General features: G+C 27.8%; 1 protein-coding gene across 3 annotated transcripts in view; it reads left to right on the top strand.

Moving 5' to 3' along the window:
* Positions 1-22396, top strand: part of LOC105254188 (extracellular sulfatase SULF-1 homolog) — a 97184-nt gene that overhangs the window by 58153 nt on the left and 16635 nt on the right. For all 3 annotated transcript variants that reach the window (XM_025411753.1, XM_025411751.1, XM_025411752.1), the window contains exon 4: positions 14480-14801. In XM_025411753.1, coding sequence (XP_025267538.1) covers positions 14480-14801 — 322 coding nt within the window. The remainder of the gene's footprint in view (positions 1-14479; positions 14802-22396) is intronic.

Below are 22396 nucleotides of genomic sequence, written 5' to 3'. Positions count from 1 at the left end.
TATATATATATATATACATATATATATATGTATATATATATATATAAAGTCTATTGTGAATGTTTGTGTACATCTTAATCAATGCAGTAGAGTTATAAATTATTATTAAATTGTTAAAATATATTATAGAATAAAATATAGAATAAAATACTTTACCAAAGATAAAGATTTTTCTTAAATATAGCTTTTTGTTTCTACGAAATTCTTTCCCATTACTCCTTTTAATATATAGAGAAATTAAAATAAGATAATTGGAAAAGGAATATTTTATAAAATTTTCATATTTTATGTTCAAAATATGTCAAAACATAAATATGAAATAATTCTTATATATAGTCATCATGATAAATTTTATTAATTTTTATACACATAATATATGATTTGATTATGTGTAAAGAAATCTATTAGTCTGTTTATGTTAATATGTGTATATTTCGTTGTAGTTGTGGAGAAAAATGCCATAGAAAATTAAATGTCATTAAATTTTTTCTTCTATTCCTATTAACCTATCTTTAAAAATATTCTTAACTAATTGTGTATAATTATTAGACACGAGGCAATCTAGAAGGAATTGATGAAATCTACACTTTCTATATTGACAAAATTACGTGACTTCTGAAATTACAGAATACTTATATGTCAAAGTGTGTGCAATCCGTTTGATCGATTAATTTGATCGAGTTACGTTTTATTCGAAATAGTGAATATGGATAGATCTATTATATTCATGTTTAAATTTTGACATCTCATTAAAATTAAAATTTATGGATATCATATATTATATATATAATGTGATGAAATATTTCTGTTCTGAGAACAGCAATTTTTTTGAAATCTATACAACTCATCTAGTCATCTTCGTTTTTGGATTTTACGATTTATGTTTGCTTCATTTTTATGTTGGGGCCCGAACGTGCAAGTCCCCAAGTTCTTCAAAAATTTGAACATAAGTTCTTCAAAAATTTATGACTCTAAATGTCTGGATTTAGAATGATGATTCACTATTAAATCTAACTTAAATCTAACTTAAATCTAGCTTAAAGCTAACTTAAATCTATCTAAAACCTGACTTAAACCTAAACTTAAATTTATGCTGATAATTCATTTCTGATATATTATATAGGGCATGAAGTATATTTTCGTTTACGAGAAATAATTCTTATTTGACTCCATCTAGTGTACGAAAGAGATATAACCGAAAACAATTTAACACAAGCATTGAATGTGAACTCTATATGTTTTCATACACTAAATGAAGTCGAGTAGGAATTATTTCTTCTAAAAGAAAATAGGTTTGTTACATTATAATACAAGAATGAACTGCATACAGGACGTCAAAGGCATTCAGAGTTTTAATTATTATTTATATCTGCTTTATTTTCACAGTGGAACTCAAACACGCAAGTTTTAATACATTTTAAAAAAAAGGAAATGATATTAATGATGTTTTATAATTCGTGTTATAATTTGTATACTATAATCAGCAAAAAATATTTTTATATAAGAAATAATTTGTAACTCTATCTAGTATATAAAAAGAATTCATTTAATTAAGATATATGTATAGATATAAAGTCTACTGTGAAAGCTTGTGCACATCTTAATTAATGCGATAGAGTTATAAATTATTATTAAATTGTCAAAATATATTGTATAATAAAATATGAAATACTTTGCTAAAGATTATTCTTAAACGTAGCTTTTTGTTTCTACGAAATTCTTTCCTATTATTTAATATACAAAGGAATTAAAATAAGATAATTGAAAAAGGAATATTTTATAAAATTTTCATATTTTATGTTCAAAATATGTCAAAATATAAATATGAAATAATTCTTATATATAGTCATCATACTAATGATAAATTTTATTAATTTTTTATACACATAATATATGATTTGATTATGTGTAAAGAAATCTATTAGTCTGTTTATGTTAATATGTGTTATATTTCGTTGTAGTTGTGGAGAAAAATGGCACAGAAAATTAAATGTCATTAAATTTTTTCTTCTATTCGTATTAACCTATCTTTAAAAATATTCTTAACTAATTGTGTATAATTATTAGACACGAGGCAATCTAGAAGGAATTGATGAAATCTACACTTTCTATATTGACAAAATTACGTGACTTCTGAAATTATAGAATACTTATATGTCAAAGTGTGTGCAATCCGTTTGATCGATTAATACGATCGAGTTACGTTTTATTCGAAATAGTGAATATGAATAGATCTATTATATTCATGTTTAAATTTTGACATCTCATTAAAATTAAAATTTATGGATATCATATATTATATATATAATGATAAATTTATCTGTTCTGAGAACAGCAATTTTTTTGAAATCTATACAACTCATCTAGTTATCTTCGTTTTTGGATTTTACGATTTATGTTTGCTTCATTTTTATGTTGGGGCCCGAACGTGCAAGTCCCCAAGTTCTTCAAAAATTTGAACATAAGTTCTTCAAAAATTTTACGATCTCAAAAGACACTAATTGATTGTAAAACTAACTTAAATCTAGCTTAAAGCTAACTTAAATCTAGCTTAAAGCTAACTTAAATCTAGCTTAAAGCTAACTTAAATCTAGCTTAAACCTGACTTAAACCTAAACTTAAATTTATGCTGATAATTCATTTCTGATATATTATGTAGGGCATCAAGTATATTTTCGTTACGAGAAATAAATCTTATTTGACTCCATCTAGTGTACGAAAACAGTATCTTTAGAAGTATAGACATTCAATATTCGTATTACACTGTTTTCGGTCATATTTATTTTCATACGATGATATCTAATAATAATGATATCTAAAAGAAATTTTGTAAGCGAAAAATTTTACCATTTTTTATTGCTTAAACATGAATATGATGTTTTTTTGTAAATATGTATTTTGCTCATTTTTAATATATGTAGATATAATTTTGCATATCCAAAATATCTAAAATTATTTTATAAAGAAAAGGCAAAAATTATTTTACAAAAATTGATTTGCTCGATTGTTTCTGACTTGAAAAACTGTACGAAGCTGGATAATGATCAATGTAAAATGTATTAATGTTACATAACTATATTTCTCATTATTAATTGTCATAAAATATAAATTATCATTCATTTTCATTCACATACTATATACAAAGCGAGCAATGCTGAGGCTTCGTTCTCTCGAGCTACGCTCGGTTACAAAATTTTATTCCAGTTTTCATCGCGGCTGATTTATCGTGTGTTTTTCCGTTCTACGCGAATCCGCACACATACGCGATGTGTATACGATAGCGTGAACTGTTAGTCGTGCAGGTGAGATTATCTAAATTTAAATCGCGTCGCACGATGTAGCCGTAGAGGTATATTGTTCGTCGTCCAAGAGGACCCGCTATCCACCAGTTTTTCAAGTGCTTTCGTGAGAGATGCACGAAGATACATATTATATGTGTATACACGTGTCTGTAGTGAAGGAGGTAGCGGAGAAGAAGAACAAGAGAAGGAGACCATATACGAACGAAACATCGATACAATTTTCAGAATGCCGCGATCATAAAAGGTCTCTTCTATGATGCAGATGCATCTCGATGGAATGTAATCAGAAATTTCGCGACTTTACCTAATCACGGAATGGAAGAATGCATATACATTTGTATACAAAACACTCAATGGTTGTCGATAGAAATGTACGAAAAATTACACTTTATTATATTATTTTAATGTAATATAAATTGAGATAGTTTAATAATATATTGAATATACGTTACCTAATATTCTTTACTACGTTATAAATATTTGCTAGAGAGTGTTTAACGAAAAATTGATAAGATGTAGTTTATAAGAGTAGTAGTTTTTCTGTCTAAGGAGGATAGACGAGCTTGATTCGACATAAATTCAATTCAGGTTTGTCTCGAAATGTCAATCATAATCATGGTCATATCAACAATAATAAGATATTAACTGAAAGCGGGCAGAAACAAGGTAAGGGAAAAGTGTCATTATGATGTAAATGCGGTTTGCATGAATAATGAAACCAATCAAGATCTATTATCTGGTCCATCGTAATAAGTGTATAATGACAGTAGCCGACAGGAGACGACGTTGACGGTGACATATATAACGATTATAAGGAGAGAACATTTCCGTATCTGTTAACATTGAAGAAAGCTCCGCCGACATCACACGTGTGAGGCGGTATTGTTTCAAATGATTGTAGGAAGCTCGATTACCATAATATATACTTATACATACTTGTACTTGTTAAAGGCGACAAATATCTCTACTACTTCACAACTGATGAATAAATAGTCTCTATTTTCATGTGTCTGTACCTCAAGTGAAAAATCTTTTACAACGCATTTTACAGAGTACAATATTTACACTTAACGCGAGTGAAAAAGAAATATTTTAAATATAACACACAATATTTCGAAAAATTTAATCTTCAATAAAATTTTAATCTTCAATATATTTAAAAGTATCATATCAATATTCAATATAATTATCATATCAAATCGTAAATTGAACTTTTTTTATAAACATTTTGCATTAACTATATTTAATTTATTAACATGTTTTCAATGCTTCTATTTTCATAATAAAAAAACAATCATGTTCTTAGAAATATTAAATTCATTAAAGCTATATTTCCAAAGATATTGATATAATCATCTATATTTAAATTTAAAATTTTTTATTTACATTACAAAATCCAAAACTTCGATTTTCATACAAGTGCAATTATTTGTCATCATGAACAGTGTCAGTCCTTAAGTCTTATCTAATTATTTTGTATATACCATCGTTAAAACAATTGTTCAGGAACTGAAATCTTCTAGTCTTTAGCTAATTAAGTCACCTTCTTTTGTTCCCAGAGCTCTAGAATTTATATTTATACTGATTTGATTTATATTTATACTGATGCACTTTTGCAGTGAGACCAAAGAGTTCACACATTTTTAAAAATTTGTAAATAGCTCGCAAATTACTCGACTAACTTAATATACTAATTTATATAATAAACTAATAAAATAATTAATTAAAACTGATAAAATTAAACAAACTGAAACTAATGATGATTGATGCAGTTCATTCCTGCATTATAATGTAACAAACCTATTTTCTTTTAGAAGAAATAATTCCTACGCGACTTCTTTTAGTGTATGAAAACATATAGAGTTCACATTCAATGCTTGTGTTAAATTGTTTTCGGTCATATCTCTTTCGTACACTAGATGGAGTCAAATAAGAATTATTTCTTGTAAACGAAAATATACTTGATACCCTATATAATATACCAGAAATGAATTATCAGCATAAATTTAAGTTTAGATTTAAGTCAGGTTTAAGCTAGATTTAAGTTAGCTTTAAGCTAGATTTAAATTAGTTTTAAAAATAGATTATTTTAATTGATTTGTCACAATTTTTGAAGAACTTACGTTCAAATTTTTGAAGAACTTGGGGACTTGCACGTTCGGGCCCCAACATAAAAATGAAGCAAACATAAATCGTAAGAATCCAAAAACGAAGACGACTAGATCAGTTATATAGATTTAAAAAAAGTTGCTGTTCTCAAAACAGATAAATTTATCATCACATTATATATATATTATATATCATATTCATAAATTTTAATTTTAATGAGACGTCCGAAAAACATTGATGTACTATTCGAGATCTATTCGTATTCAACGAATAAAACATAACTCGATAGTATTAATCGATCAAATGGATTGCGCACACTTTGACATATAAGTACTCTGTGATTTGGAAAGTCACGTAACTTTTTATGTTAATATATAAAGTGTAGATTTCATCAATTCCTTCTAGACTGTCCATGTGTCTAATTAATTACACAATTAGTTAAGAATATTTTTAAAGATAGGCTAATAGGAATAGAAAAAAAGATTCAATGATTTAATGTTCTGTGCCAGAATATTAAATCATTGAACATTTTTTTCCACAACTACAACGAAATACATACATATTAACATAACAGACTAACAAATTTCTTTACACATAATCAAATCATATATTATGTGTATAAGAATTAATAAAATTTATTATTAATAAATAATGATATATACGAATTATTTCATATTCTATATTTTAATAATTATTTCATATTCTATATTTTAATAATTAAAATCATATTCATATTTTGACGTAAAATATGAAAATTTTATAAAATATTCTTTTTCCAATTATCTTATTTTAATTTCTTTATATATTAAATAATGAGAAAAAATTTCGTAGAAACAAAAAGCTACGTTTAAGAATAATCTTTAGCAAAGTATTTCATATTTTATTATACAATATATTTTGACAATTTAATAATAATTTATAACTCTATCGCATTAATTAAGATGTGCACAAGCTTTCACAGTAGACTTTACATCTATACATATATCTTAATTAAATGAGTTCTTTTTATATACTAGATAGAGTTACAAATTATTTCTTATATAAAAATATTTTTTGCTGATTATAGTATACAAATTATAACACGAATTATAAAACATCATTAATATCATTTCCTTTTTTTTAAAATGTATGAAAACTTGCGTGTTTGAGTTCCACTGTGAAAATAAAGTAGATATAAATAATAATTAAAACTCTGAATGCCTTTGACGTCCTATATGCAGTTCATTCTTGTATTATAATGTAACAAACCTATTTTCTTTTAGAAGAAATAATTCCTACTCGACTTCATTTAGTGTATGAAAACATATAGAGTTCACATTCAATGCTTGTGTTAAATTGTATCTCTTTTCGTACACTAGATGGAGTCAAATAAGAATTATTTCTCGTAAACGAAAATATACTTGATGCCCTATATAATATATCAGAAATGAATTATCAGCATAAATTTAAGTTTAGGTTTAAGTCAGGTTTAAGCTAGATTTAAGTTAGCTTTAAGCTAGATTTAAGTCACTCATATAGTCACTCATAATTCTTATGAATCTCAATGATTTAAATATTTACAAATTTTTGAAGAACTTATGTTCAAATTTTTGAAGAACTTGGGGACTTGCACATTCGGGCCCCAACATAAAAATGAAGCAAACATAAATCGTAAAATCCAAAAACGAAGATGACTAGATGAGTTGTATAGATTTCAAAAAAATTGCTGTTCTCAGAACAGATAAATTTATCATCACATTATATATATAATATATGATATCCATAAATTTTAATTTTAATGAGATGTCAAAATTTAAACATGAATGTAATAGATGTATTCATATTCACTATTTCGAATAAAACGTAACTCGATCGTATTAATCGATCAAACGGATTGCACACACTTTGACATATAGATTTTTCTATGTTTAAGAAAAATCTTAATCTTTAGTAAAATATTTCATATTTTATTTTATAATTAATATATTTTAACAATTTAATAACAATTTATAACTCTACCGCATTAATTAAGATGTACACAAGCTTCCACAATAGACTTTATATATATATACATATGTATATCTTAATTAAATAAATTCTTTTTATATACTAGATAAAGTTACAAATTATTTCTTATATAAAAATATTTTTTGCTGATTATAATATACAAATTATAACACGAATTATAAAACATTATTAATATCAATTCCAATTTTTGAAAATGTATGAAAACTCGAATATTTAAATTCCACTGTGAAAATAATGCAAATATAAATAATAATTTATAGCTCTGAATGCCTTTGGCGTCTTGTATGTAGTTCATTCTTGTATTATAATGTAACAAACCTATTTTCTTTTAGAAGAAATAATTCCTACGCGACTTCTTTTAGTGTATGAAAACATATAGAGTTCACATTCAATGCTTGTGTTAAATTGTTTTCGGTTATATCTCTTTCGTACACTAGATGGAGTCAAATAAGAATTATTTCTCGTAAACGAAAATATACTTGATACCCTATATAATATACCAGAAATGAATTATCAGCATAAATTTAAGTTTAGGTTTAAGTCAGGTTTAAGCTAGATTTAAGTTAGCTTTAAGCTAGATTTAAATTAGTTTTAAATATAGATTATTTTGATTGATTTATCACAATTTTTGAAGAACTTACGTTCAAATTTTTGAAAAACTTGGGGACTTGCACGTTCGGGCCCCAACATAAAAATGAAGCAAACATAAATCGTAAGAATCCAAAAACGAAGACGACTAGATCAGTTATATAGATTTAAAAAAAGTTGCTGTTCTCAGAACAGATAAATTTATCATCACATTATATATATAATATATCATATCTATAAATTTTAATTTTAATGAGACGTCAGAAAAACATTGATGTACTATTCGAGATTTATTCGTATTCAACGAATAAAACATAACTCGATCGTATTAATCGATCAAACAGATTGCACACTTTGACATATAAGTATTCTGTAATTTCAGAAGTAACTTTGTCAATATATAAAGTGTAGATTTCATCAATTTCTTCTAGACTGCCCCGTGTCTAATTAATTACACAATTAGTTAAGAATATTTTTAAAGATAGGTTAATAGGAATAGAAGAAAAAATTCGATGATATTTAATTTTTTGTGTCATTTTTCTCCACAACTACAACGAAATATACACATATTAAAATAAACAGACTAATAGATTTCTTTACACATAGTCAAATCATATATTATCTGTATAAAAGTTAATAAAATTTATTATTAGTAAATGGTGATATATATGAATTATTTCATATTCTATATTTTAACATATTCATATTTTGACGTATGAATATGAAAATTTTATAAAATATTCTTTTTGCAATTATCTTATTTTAATTCCTTTATATATTAAATAATGGGAAAGAATTTCGTAGAAACAAAAAGCTACGTTTAAGAGTAATCTTTAGCAAAGTATTTCATATTTTATTCTATAATATATTTTGACAATTTAATCATAATTTATAACTCTATCGCATTAATTAAGATGTACACAAGCATAATAAATATATACATATATCTTAATACGTATATCTTAATTAAATGAATTCTTTTTATATACTAGATGGAGTTATAAGTTATTTCTCATATAAAAATATTTTTATTGATTATATATAATATACAAATGATAACACGAATTATAAAACACCATTAATATTAATTCCAATTTTTGAAAATGTATGAAAACTTGGATGTTTGAGTTCCACTGGGAAAATAAAGCAGATATAAATAATAATTTAAAGCTCTGAATGCCTTTGACGTCCTGCATGCAGTTCATTCCTGTATTATAATGTAACAAATCTATTTTCTTTTAGAAAAAATAATTCCTACTTGACTTCATTTAGTGTATGAAAACATATATAGAGTTCACATTCAATGCTTGTGTTAAATTATTTTATATCGGTTATATCTCTTTTTGCACACTAGATGGAGTCAAATAAGATTTATTTTTCGTAAACGAAAATATATCTGATACACTATAAAATGCCAGAAACGAACAGCAGTATAGATATAAGTTAGATTTAAGTTAGATTTAAATTATATGTAAGGAAGGAGATCACAATGTGTACATATATATATATGTTTCAAATTTTGGAAAAACTTATCTATGTTCAACTTTTTGAAAAACGTGGGGACTTGCACGTCAGGACCCTAACATATAAATGAAGCAAACATAGAGTTCACAAATGAAGATGACTAATTAAATAAATGTGAAAAGTTGCTGTTTTTAGAATAGATAAATTTGTTATTACATTATACACACACACACACACACACACACACACACACACGCACGCACGCACGCACGCACGCACGCACGCACACACACACGCGCGCACACACACACACACACACACACACACACACACACATATATATATATATATATATGTATATATATCATATGCGGATACTGAATAACTACTCGCGCAATTTGCGCGAGGACGTAAAACTTGGATTCGTCATGCGAGTCTTTTTACGGGAATAGTGTTGTTCGTTCGAACGGCTCGTTAAGCAGTGGTAGCGGCATGCAGAAACATGCGATGTACCTTTAAATCTGGGCACGAGAACGTTTGCGCACAGTCGTAACAAACAGGGCCGACATGCAAGCGAATAAACGATTGTCGGCAGCGCACGTAGAATCCGAAAAGCGGGTTAATGCTCTCACCACACGCGAAACAACTTCCTAAAATAATCGCCCGCTTCCTCTGTAACCACCGATTCTGGCACACCGCAATATTCCGAATTCATTTGTGCCAGTTAATTGGGATTATTTTCAACGTGTGTTTCTTTTTGATGCTCATATGAGGCAACATTGATTCTTGAAATGACGAAAATTCATAAAAAGAATGTATCTCGTGTTTTATGAATTTCTCTACTAAATATGATAATAAAAAAATTGATATAAATCAATTTATGTTTCTTTTCTACAACAATTTCAATGATGATTTCGTTCTGATATTGTTTAATAAAAGATGCTAATAAAAAGACAAAAAAATATAATACAATAATATTTTGATATATTAGATTTTTTAATTGTACTATCATTAAATTTAAATTTAATATATAAATTATCATATGCAAAATATAGTTCTTTAATTAAATTTTGTTGTATAGTTTGTTTTTTATAATAACATGACATGTGCAGTAATTTCAAAATTAACGATTTAATGGTATCATTTTTAATGCTGAAGTCTTTTTTTCTTCAGCAAAATATAACGAGAGAAATTAATTATTTAACGGAACTTTTAAATTCATTAAAAAGTCTCGATAAAAAAATTCTCATTGAATTATCGAATAACTCAAATTCAAACTTTATTGAAATAAAATTCAGATTATATCTATTATATGTTGATAGACAATTAAATTGAAGACTAAAAATAATTTATTTGCTTAAATTTAAATTCTTTAAGTTTTTTCAATATTTTACGCATCCATAATTTTTTTTAGATTTAACTCATTTATTTTTAAAATATGCATGAGTTGATTCGGAATATTTTTATACTAAATGGCACATGATCCATCGATGCCGTCGATAGCCAGACATGAAATGTTCCTTTCGCGAATTCATTTGCCTGGCTGACCCATATTCTTCCATATCCAAGTATCCGCTGCATCGACTGCTTCCATCGTTTTGTTCTTTTTCTTTTTTTTGTCTCGAAAATCAGTCTGTGACTGGCGCCAGAATATTTCGATGCGGCCTTCTGCCTCCTTCTTTGTCTACCTCAAGCGAACGATTCCGTTCCTTTATACACTCGAATGTCTTCGATATACATCCGCCGTTCACTCTTAATTTGCGTGCTATCATTCTTTATTGTAGAGTTAATTCGCGTTCTTTTGAAGATTTATTATCCCCGAAACAATAGATGCGATATATAATTATTGTTTACAATACTGATGAGAATTGTCTTATATTATACAGAGATAATTTTTGTATGAAATTGAATTATTTAAAATTTTTTTTTAATTTTACAGCCGCAATCATCATATCAACAGTACTTGAGTGTGCGTATGATTCATGAATTTTTCATTTATTATTTCGCCAATATAACGCATATTTATTAAGAAATAGTCAAAAATAGACATATATATCATGGTTTTTAATAACTTTTATTCAAGAATTTGGAACTGATTTTTTAAAATTGAAATTTTATAAATGTACATTATTATCGCAGATTTTTTTTATTTACAGTATTAATTATCTCCTAACTAAATATTGTAATTAAATAAATATTAAAATTCTAGCCAATTAGAATTTGTTTAAAATTTATTAAAGAATAAATCATCTGTTTGACTCTAAAAGTACAAATAAATAAAATTTAGTTTTTAATATATAATGAATATAAATATCATAAAAAAATCAATTCTCGATACATAGATTATTTAGACCAAAAAACATTTATTGCATATAATGATAAAGTAACATTTTGTAATAAGATTTTATGTAGATACACATATGATTTTTTAATTTAAATGGGAAAAAAGTGCCATATTTTTCATTTCTGCCGTAAAAATTGTATGCGTGCTCCTCTCACATTGATTAACATTAATAATTATTAATAAAATAATTATTTCATAATTATTTTAAAATCAAAATCTGAATTTGACAATAATGCGCAGCACATGTTCATGTTTAGACTGATATGTTGAACGATGAGGATCGAAACAATTAATTCGTTTATCGCGGCGATAATATCGTCATTTTAGTGAAATTTGCGGAATGTATTCAATAAGTGTGAATTACAGATAATTAAAGCTCAATCGCGAACTTATACAAGTGGATCAAAAATAACACGAGAATCATTTAAATCATATAAATTATGATATCGCGTGCTCATCATTCTTTATATTCTTGTCCGGGTATTAGTAATATATGTATATTCGAACGAACAACGAACTGTCTGATTGACTTTATGTGGACGGACGATTGAGAAAAGTTTGCGCCAATGTTATCGCGTGATTAATCAGAGGACTTGTTTTATTCTAGCTTTATTCTAGCTTTATAACTCTCATGAACAAAAAAAGAAATATTACGATTACGCGGCAAATGTTAAGTTGGCAAACGTTAAGTAAACTAAGAGAATGTCATTTGACATTTCTTTTCTTTCGATCATTTGAAAACTTTATCTACTACATATATATTACATCGCATTGAAATATGTTATCTGGAAGAAAAATATAATCATACTTTAATAATTTATTAGATTGCTCATTTTTATATATTATAATTAGTTAAAAAGGTTTATAAATATTTACAATTTGTTATATATTTTCATGTAGCAAGATAAGATTATTAAATCAACATCGAACATTTAATAACAATCTATGTGTTTTATTGATCGTCGATTTATTGGACAAGAATGATGACTGCATGTTTTATTGAGACGTCATTAATTGACAGTAAAAAAATTCTACGAAAATAATACGATTGATCGCGGATAGTAATTTCCAGCGAAAAAATATACTGTCTACGAAATATGTAATAACTATTATAAATAAGCAATGATATACGCGTCCTAGTCCAAGGATATCCCACGAAAATTCGTGAAAGCAGAAATAGAGACAGACCGAAAGAAATGGCCCCATATCGTGGCGCCGTTGAATTAATTATTTAGCTGCTCTGTATGAATAATTCAGATTTCGGCGGACGGGATGAATCTTGACCAAGGAAACTTTACGAAAGAGGCAGAAGCAGGCAAATGGAATTGCTTTTTGATTTATGATTAGTATCGCCATGCAAAATATTCGCTTTGTAAATTAATAATTTTTTCAAATGTTCATGTATAGCGATAATAATATATATAAAAAATTATTTACATTATTACACTGAACACTTGAAGCAAAATAATATCGTAAACACTTACATAAGATGCTTTCGAGTCTCCTAATCTTATAGACGCTTTACCTAAAATATTCTCGAATCATAAATTATAAATTTTTTAAAATGTAAGAGGTGTATCTTAATTGAAATCCACAGCAAAATAGGAATAAACATAAATTATAATGTAAGAGATATCAGATGAAGATGAGATTGAATCGAAACTTGAATATTGTTGTTATTAAATTGTTATTATTGTTATCGGTTTATTATTTATTTGTTTTTAACAAAAAGAAATCTTAAATGTTCAAGAGAGAAAATCTAATATGAAGAGGTATGTTTCATTATCAATATACATTGTATATGATCATATATGATCAATGGAATATTATTATTACACATAAATGATATGTATGAGTTAACCTTCTTTGCTTACATTTTTCTTTATCGCATGTTTAATCTTACTTGATTAATTCTACTTTCCGCTTTCGCGTCACACGCATGTATGGCAAAGCCGAAATGTCGCGTCGAGTGGACGATTCATTGCATGAGTCAGCCCTTGTAATAGGTAGAGCGTGTCCGGGGTATATTAATTATTGTTGTCTTATTTATTAAGAATAGGAACAAATTTTTTTCTATTAATTTAACATTTAATGTATTAATATATTACTATACATGTATTATTATATATCATGTTTATGGCTCGTTTAATTATTAAATTTTATGCACATTAAATCACAGAATAATCGAAGCAAATATCAACTGCGAATTCTCTTCTCGTAAATATTAACCACAAGAACCTGTTACTATAATTTAACTTGTCAGATAGGAAACATAATAATTTTCGCATCTATATTATATTTTAATTATTGAGCACGAAAGACAGAGAGAGAGAGAGAGAGAGAATTTAAAATATTAGCTAACCAGCAAGTATATATAATATTTTTCAAGTAAACACGATCTTCTATAATATACATATAGATATGAATAACATAAATAATTGAACTATACATGTATCTTTATATTTATGTTCTAATATTATAATAATTTATAAAAAGCTCGAGAAAAAGATTGAATACTGAAAGAAGATTGATTATACACTGAAATTGATTTCACAGTAAAAAATGAAAAAAAGAAATAATATAATTATTATATATAAAATTCAATCACATAATTATTAATTACAATGCGTGATTTTAATCTCCACGATTTTTTTCTATATTTCAGGATACTTTGGCAAGTATTTGAACAAATACAACGGCTCGTATATACCGCCGGGATGGCGAGAATGGGGCGGTCTTATAATGAACTCGCGTTATTACAACTACAGCGTCAATATGAACGGCAAGAAAATAAAGCACGGTTTCGAGTACAGCAGGGACTATTATCCGGACCTGATAGCCAACGACAGCGTGGCTTTTCTAAGGCAGAGCAAACACAATTTCGCCCGGAAACCGGTTATGTTAGTCGCAAGCTTTCCTGCTCCGCACGGCCCGGAGGATTCGGCGCCGCAGTTTTCTCATCTCTTTTTCAACGTCACCACTCATCAGTGAGTACGACAAACTATCTAGTCGCGTTTGTATGCGCGTTTTTTGATCCGTAATAAAAATTTGTTTGCAAATCGCTTTGCTTCTCCATGCGATTTATTAATTAAATTCACTATATATGTATATAAAAAATATTCTATTAAAAACATTCAAATATATATTCCTGGATAAAATTAACGCATATTTTTTTCACTTTTTCTTTAAAATTTAAATATCAGCTTCTAAAGAAAAAGTGAAAAAGTTATGCGTTAATTTTGCCCAGGAATATATATATATATATATATATATATATATATAAAATATACATATATATACATATATATAACATATATATGTATAATATACATATATAAAATTGAATAAAATTATACTTATACTGTGGGACAAATTCTAAGATTTATAACTTGCTCTATTTGAAAAAAGAATATTGTATTAAATATTCTATCAAATTATATATATATATATATATATATATATATATATATATAATTTGATAAAATGTTTAATACAATATTCTTTTTTCAAATGAAAGAGCAAGTTATAAATCTTAGAATTTATCCCACAAGTATAAGTATAATTTTATTCGATTTTATATATATGTATATCGTCCTATATAGCATTCATAATGTTTGAAATTTAATTCTCGTGTCCCCGATTGGCCTCGATGTTATTTACATGTTATTTATATCATATGTACACGTATACATATACGGTGTAAAAAAAATATCATTTTTTATCAGGTTTTATATCTACCGCATAAAATCAAAATTAAATAATCAGCGATATAGTTTTGATCTTGAATATTCATTTAAATCAATTGATTTTTAATAAGATAAGAAATTTAAAAAAGTCACATTCCGTTATCAAGATTATTTTTAATACAAGTTTGACATTAATTATAAATAGTTATAAATTAAAATAAATGTATTGTAACATTAAACAAATTAACTTCGAGAATATAAAAAAAATTATATGTGGTCGCGCAATATTAATCGCGAATTATATTATTTTATTTCGCGTGTTCCATATATAATCTTCGGAAAAAATACATAATCCTCTTTACTTTTCATGGTTTTACGTCCATCGTTCGCGATTTTCTCCTCGTTAAAATATCCGTTTTGAAAGAGCTTATTTCTGTCACCTTGATTGCATTTCGCGTTGACTTTATCACTCCAGGACGAGATATAATTCAGTATCAAAAATATCATACAATGAGAATTTCGAATTATCTATATTTCCATGACACATTATTTAATTTGCGATATGATAAAAGGATATAACAATATTTGGAAATTAAAAAGTTTGCACTTTCCGCGATAAGATTCTGACAGTCAATTTAAATATTTCGAAAGTCTATAAAACAGTAAAAGTGTTATATATACGATTCCACGTTTCTTTCAACGTTATTCCAAATCATTTTGTTTTGATATTCGAAGTCGATTCATTCGCGTCGATGTTATTATGACAACCGTAACCTTCATCAAACCGCACACATGTGGACATCTATTATTTTTCGTTGTGGCAGCCACTTTTCTCTTCGCTCCCGTTAACGCGAACATGCACAATAAGGACTGTCCTCCTTTAGATATAGAAAAACGGAAGGATGATCCTCGCGACGTCAATAAACCGCTTTCTCTCCGCGCTTCTCATTCTTTCCCCCGACAATACATCGAACGCTTAAATTCGTACGTTTATCTCTGACTGCGTAAAAAAAACTACATCTCTCTGAACATTAAATACACAATTAGAAGAGGCGCATAGAAATAGAAAACGCGAACGAATTTACATCTGTCGGAGTGAAGGGCGCGTCAACGCGTATAGGTCCTAGACTAGACAACGATGGGATGGATATCCGCAGCGAAGGTATTATCATCGAGAGTGATGGAGTACCCTTACACATCACACCAAGAGCATGGTGAAAAGGGGAGTGAGAAACGCGTCCTTCTAATGGCCCTGCAGCGTTATTGTGCGTCCATGAAACAGGTGTAATTACGCACACCTGTGTATCTACTGCAATGAGAAAAATGAATTTATGTGTCGAAAAATTCGTTTTTCAGTCTCTCCAGATTTCGTTTATCGACTCAAGATACGATGAAATGTTGATTACATGATAATAAATAGAATAGATGCGGTGAATGATGGCTATGAAACGTCATAATTCATTTTGGTGATCTTTTTAAAATCAGAATTTTTAAATGAGAAAATATACACAATTTACATCAAGCACTTTCGATCGACTGTCGATTACTCTAAGAATTTAAATACGATATAATGTGACGATATATATATAATGCTGGTCATCAATTTTCATACACTAGAGATGCAGTTAGATATAAATTACTTCTCATAGAATAAAAATGTGACAAATTATTTACTGATTTTAGTATACGAATTAAAATGAGTAAGTGTTAAGTAGGCAAGCAGAAAAATCAATTCGTAAATTCTTCAACCCCATTAAAAGCGATTGCTTGAGAAATAAACTTTTCGAATGCATTCAATTAGTCTAGCCATCTTTATTTATGCACTCTAGAATTTATGTTTGCTTCATTTTTGTGGTGAGGCCCAAATATGCAAGTCCTCACTTTTTCAAAAAATTTTCACTTTTTTCAAAAAATTTTCGACATTAATACCAAATTGCCTAATAAAACGTAATGTAACTTAAATATAACTTAAATCCAACTTAAACCTAAATTAAATCTATCTTAATTATACTGCTGTAATTCGTTCTTGGTATGTTATAATGTACCAAGTATATTTTCGTTTACGAGAAATAATTCCTATTTGACTCCATCTAGTGTACAAAAGAGATATTATATTTTGAGATGCAGTCTGTTCAATGCTCGTGTAACAACGTTCTCGGTCATATTTATTTTCATATTCTAGATGAAATCAAATGTAAATTTTTTTTCTAAACGAAAATAAAGAAGTAGAACAATAGGCCTCATGATGAGATCTCATTTGTTGCCTCGATATGTTGATGGGATGATAATAGAGTAAATGGGGTGAATGATAGCTATAAGAAATCTTATTATATATATTTAATTATTTCAGCGATCTCTTTAAAATTATAATTTTTAAATGAGGAGAAATATACGTATTTACGTCGGGCGACGTAATGATCTCGATCGATTCATTCATTAGCTCTAACGTACATTAAGTGTGGATATTCAAAATAAGCTTCCACATCTATTCCCGTGACAGCAAATTTCTAGTGCCAAGTTTCGCAGAAAAACGACATGCAAAAAATTGCAAGCCAACGCGTCGCGTTGGTGTCATTGTTGTCTCTCATCAGAATGAATAAAAAGAGTTTTTGGATCACGTATACGTCCCCGATATCATGCAATTCATTTTCTATGGATTGTCAAGACGCGAAGGAAAAACTCGTCGAAATTTCATGTTATTTTGTGATCAAGAGCAAAATTTCGCCAGGTGATCTATCGTATTTAATGTTAAATATACACTGTGAAAATATATCAACAAGAAAGAAACGCGGGGAAGAAATTGCGATGATGAAGAGAGTTCGCAGACTGCTGTCATATATATCCGTGTGGGCTTTCGCAAAATCAATTAACGCCTGGATATTGTAAACTATATTTAATTATGGTATCACATATTATATATGCGCAACCATGCGGTCGGAAGGTGTGGACATTTTAATATCGAGGTTTTAATTCTGCTGTTACATTACGCCCCATTCTCGTGTCGCGCCACTCAAAAGCTAATCGACCGAAATTAATGTCGAATGGCATGCAGAATAACGTGCTTTCAGAGCGCTTTTATTGGCGCACCTTTAAGCAATCAGTAGCCGAACGATAATCTAGTTCTCTTTCGATTAAAGGAAATTGAATGCATCGCAAGACAACATTATTGTAGATTAATGATAGGCATTTCATGTCAATGATAATTTGATAATAATCGGAGTTATGCAACTACGTTTCACTGCAAAACATTACAATTCAAAATACTAATAGCATGCTTTCTTAAACAGTCTCATTGTTTTTTCTAATATTTCTTATATAATATATTATACTTATGTATATAATCTTTTTTTACGAGATATTTATTGATTAACTTGTATAATAATAATTATCAATTGTAAAACCATAAAGAAATATATTTATCATCAAGAGAATATATGATAGCTAATGGCAACTGACTAAAATTCATTTATAATTCAATATATAGGTAGTCGTATGAAAAGCTTAATGATAAATATCTTGTGCATTTCAACTTAACTCTTACGCGATTTCTCTAAAGTGTTAATAGTTCGTCGCGATTCGAAACGTTGAATACAAATAATCTCATTATTTATGCGTATGAGTTTTGCTGCATATACATGCTCATAAATGTACCGTATATGACGTCGTCTGTGCCTCGTACATCAATAAAATCAATTTTTATGTATCTCGTAATATCCTATCGTTTCTTTTTGCGAATCACTCCAATATTTTATAAATTACTGATTTATCATTTATTTACGTGCACTATTTCTAGTTACATATAATCTAAAACAATATAATATAATATTTAAGACAACATTTTATCGAATATTTCGAAAGGAAATATGTTGTTGAATTGCAATTAATAATACCATAAGTAAGCGAATGAAACAGTATCAGTCTTTAAGTCTTATCTAATATTATCAAAAACCTGGAAAATATTAATTCGTAACTTCTGTTTCAATCTCATCATTAAAGGCGATTGCTTGAGAAATAAACTTTTTGAATGTATTCAATTAGTTTAGTCATCTTTGTTTATGAGCTCTACAATTTATGTTTGTTTTATTTTTGTGAGGTTTGGGCGTGCAAGTCTCCACTTTTAAAAAAAATTTTTAAAAATTTCACTTTTTCCAAAAATTTATTTCTAAAAAATTTAAAAATAAATAAAAGTTATAAATATAATAAATATAAATAACTTTTTACATGCCAAATTATAACTTAAATCTAACTTAAACCTATACAGGTATAATTCGTTTCTGGTATATTATAGTGTACCAAGTATATTTTCGTTTACGAGAAATATTTCCTATTTGACTCCATCTCTAGTGAAAGCAGTATATTTTACAGTCTATTCAATGTGTGACATCGTTCTCGGTCATACTTATTTTCATCTCTAGATAGAATCAAATGTAAATTTTTTTCTAAACGAAAATATAGAAGTAGAACAATAGGCCTCATGATGAGATCTCATTTATTGCCTCGATATGTTGATTGGACGATAATAGAGTAAATGGAGTGAATGATAGCTATGAAATTTTATTATATATATTTAATTATTCCAGCAATCTCTTTAAAATTGTAATTTTTGGATGAGGACAAATATACATATTTATCGGGCAATGTATTGATCTCAATCGATTTATTCATTAGCTTTAACATATTAAGTGTGGATATTCTCAAAATAACTTTCCACATCTATTCCCGTCACGGTAAATTTCTAGTGCCAAGTTTCGCAGAAAAACGACATGCAAAAAATTGCTAACGCGACGTTGGCGGCTGTCGGTGTCATCGCGTCGCGGTTGTCTCTCATCAGACTAAATAAAAACAGATTTTGGATCACGTGTACGTTCGTGATATCATACAATTCATTTTCTACGAATTTTCAAGACACGAAGGAAAAACTCGTCGAAATTTTATCTTGTTTTGTGATCAAAAGACGAAATTTCGGCTGATCTATCGCGCTTTCTTATTGCATTTTGTTACGAATTGCATTTAATATATACTGTGAAAATATATTAACATGCGTGAGAAAGAAATTGAGATGATACAGAGTTCGCAGAATCCTGTCACATATATACGTATGCTTTAACGCTTCAACATTGTAAATTGTATTTAATTACAACACGGCATATTATATATACTGCACGTGGCCGGAAAGTGTAGACATTTTAATATCGAGATTAATTTCACATGCTGCTACATCACGCCATTCTCGTGTCGTGCCACTCAAAAGCTAATCGACAGAAATTAATGTGTCGGGCGGCATGCAGAGTAACGTGCTTTCAGAATGCTTTTATTGGCGCGCCTTTAAGCAATCAGTAGCCGAATGATAATCTAATTCCCTTTCGATCAAAGGAAATTGAGTGCATCGCAAGACAACGTTATTGTAGATTAATGATAGACATTTCATGTCAATGACAATTTGATATCGTAATCGAAGTTATACAACTTGATTAACGCTTGATTACAAAACATTACAATTCAGAATACTAATAATATGCTTTCTTAAACACTCTCATTGTATTTTTTAATATTTCTTATATAATATATACTATATACTTATACAAAATTTTTTTATACGAGATATTGATTATTAATTTGTAGAGTAGTCGTTATCAACCGCAAAGAAATGTATTTATTATGTCGAGAATGTCAGCTAATGGTAAAGTAAACGTCGTCTATATAATCAATAAAAGAATCAATTTTTATACATTTCATAATATACTATTGTTTTCTTTTGCGCGATCTATTCCGATATTTTATCAATTGTAAATTTTCATCATTGAATAGAAAAAATTTGCATTTCGTGAATTCAAAACACTTGAATGTGATTTAGTTGCTCGGAGGAATATTATTGATTCATCATTTATTTACGTATTCGCTGTTTCTAGCAGCTAGATAAAGTCTAATAAACGACATTTTATCGAATATTTCGTAGAGAAATATATAATTAAACTGCAATTAATAAGCGTAAATAGGCAAGCAAAACAGTATCAATTCTTATGCCTTGTCTAATATCATCATTAAAAGCAATTGCGTGGGAAATGTAATCTTCCAGTCCTAATCTACTTAGCTGATTTAATCATTTTTTTTATTCTCCATAATTTATATTTATATGTGATTTATTTTTATATTGATTCACTTTTGCAGAGATCAAAGAGTGTAAGTTCCCACACATTTTCAAAAATTTGTAAATTGCTCGTAAATTATTCCACTAACTTAATATACTAATTTATATAATAAACTAATAAAATAATTAACTAAAACTGATAAAATTAAACATATTGAAACTAATGATGATTGATGCAGTTTATTCCTGTATTATAATGTAACAAACCTATTTTCTTTTAAAAGAAATAATTCCTACTTTACTTCATTTAGTGTATGAAAACATATAGAGTTCACATTCAATGCTTGTGTTAAATTGTTTTCGGTTATATTTCGTTTCGTACACTAGATGGAGTCAAATAAGATTTATTTCTCGTAAACGAAAATATACTTGATGCCCTATATAATATATCAGAAATGAATTATCAGCATAAATTTAAGTTTAGGTTTAAGTCAGGTTTAAGCTAGATTTAAGTTAGTTTTAAGCTAGATTTAAGTTAGTTTTATAGTCTCTTTTAATATTTTTGAATATTTACAATCACAATATTATGAATATTTACAAATTTTTGAAGAACTTATGTTCAAATTTTTGAAGAACTTGGGGACTTGCACATTCGGGCCCCAACATAAAAATGAAGCAAACATAAATCGTAAAATCCAAAAACGAAGATGACTAGATGAGTTGTATAGATTTCAAAAAAATTGCTGTTCTCAGAACAGATAAATTTATCATCACATTATATATATAATATATGATATCCATAAATTTT

The sequence above is a fragment of the Camponotus floridanus genome, unplaced genomic scaffold (assembly GCF_003227725.1).
Source record: "Camponotus floridanus strain SB8 unplaced genomic scaffold, Cflo_v7.5 scaffold43, whole genome shotgun sequence".
Lineage (NCBI taxonomy): Eukaryota > Metazoa > Arthropoda > Insecta > Hymenoptera > Formicidae > Camponotus > Camponotus floridanus.
The sequence above is the reverse complement of the archived record's forward strand: the minus strand, read 5'-3'. Positions and strand labels throughout refer to the sequence as shown.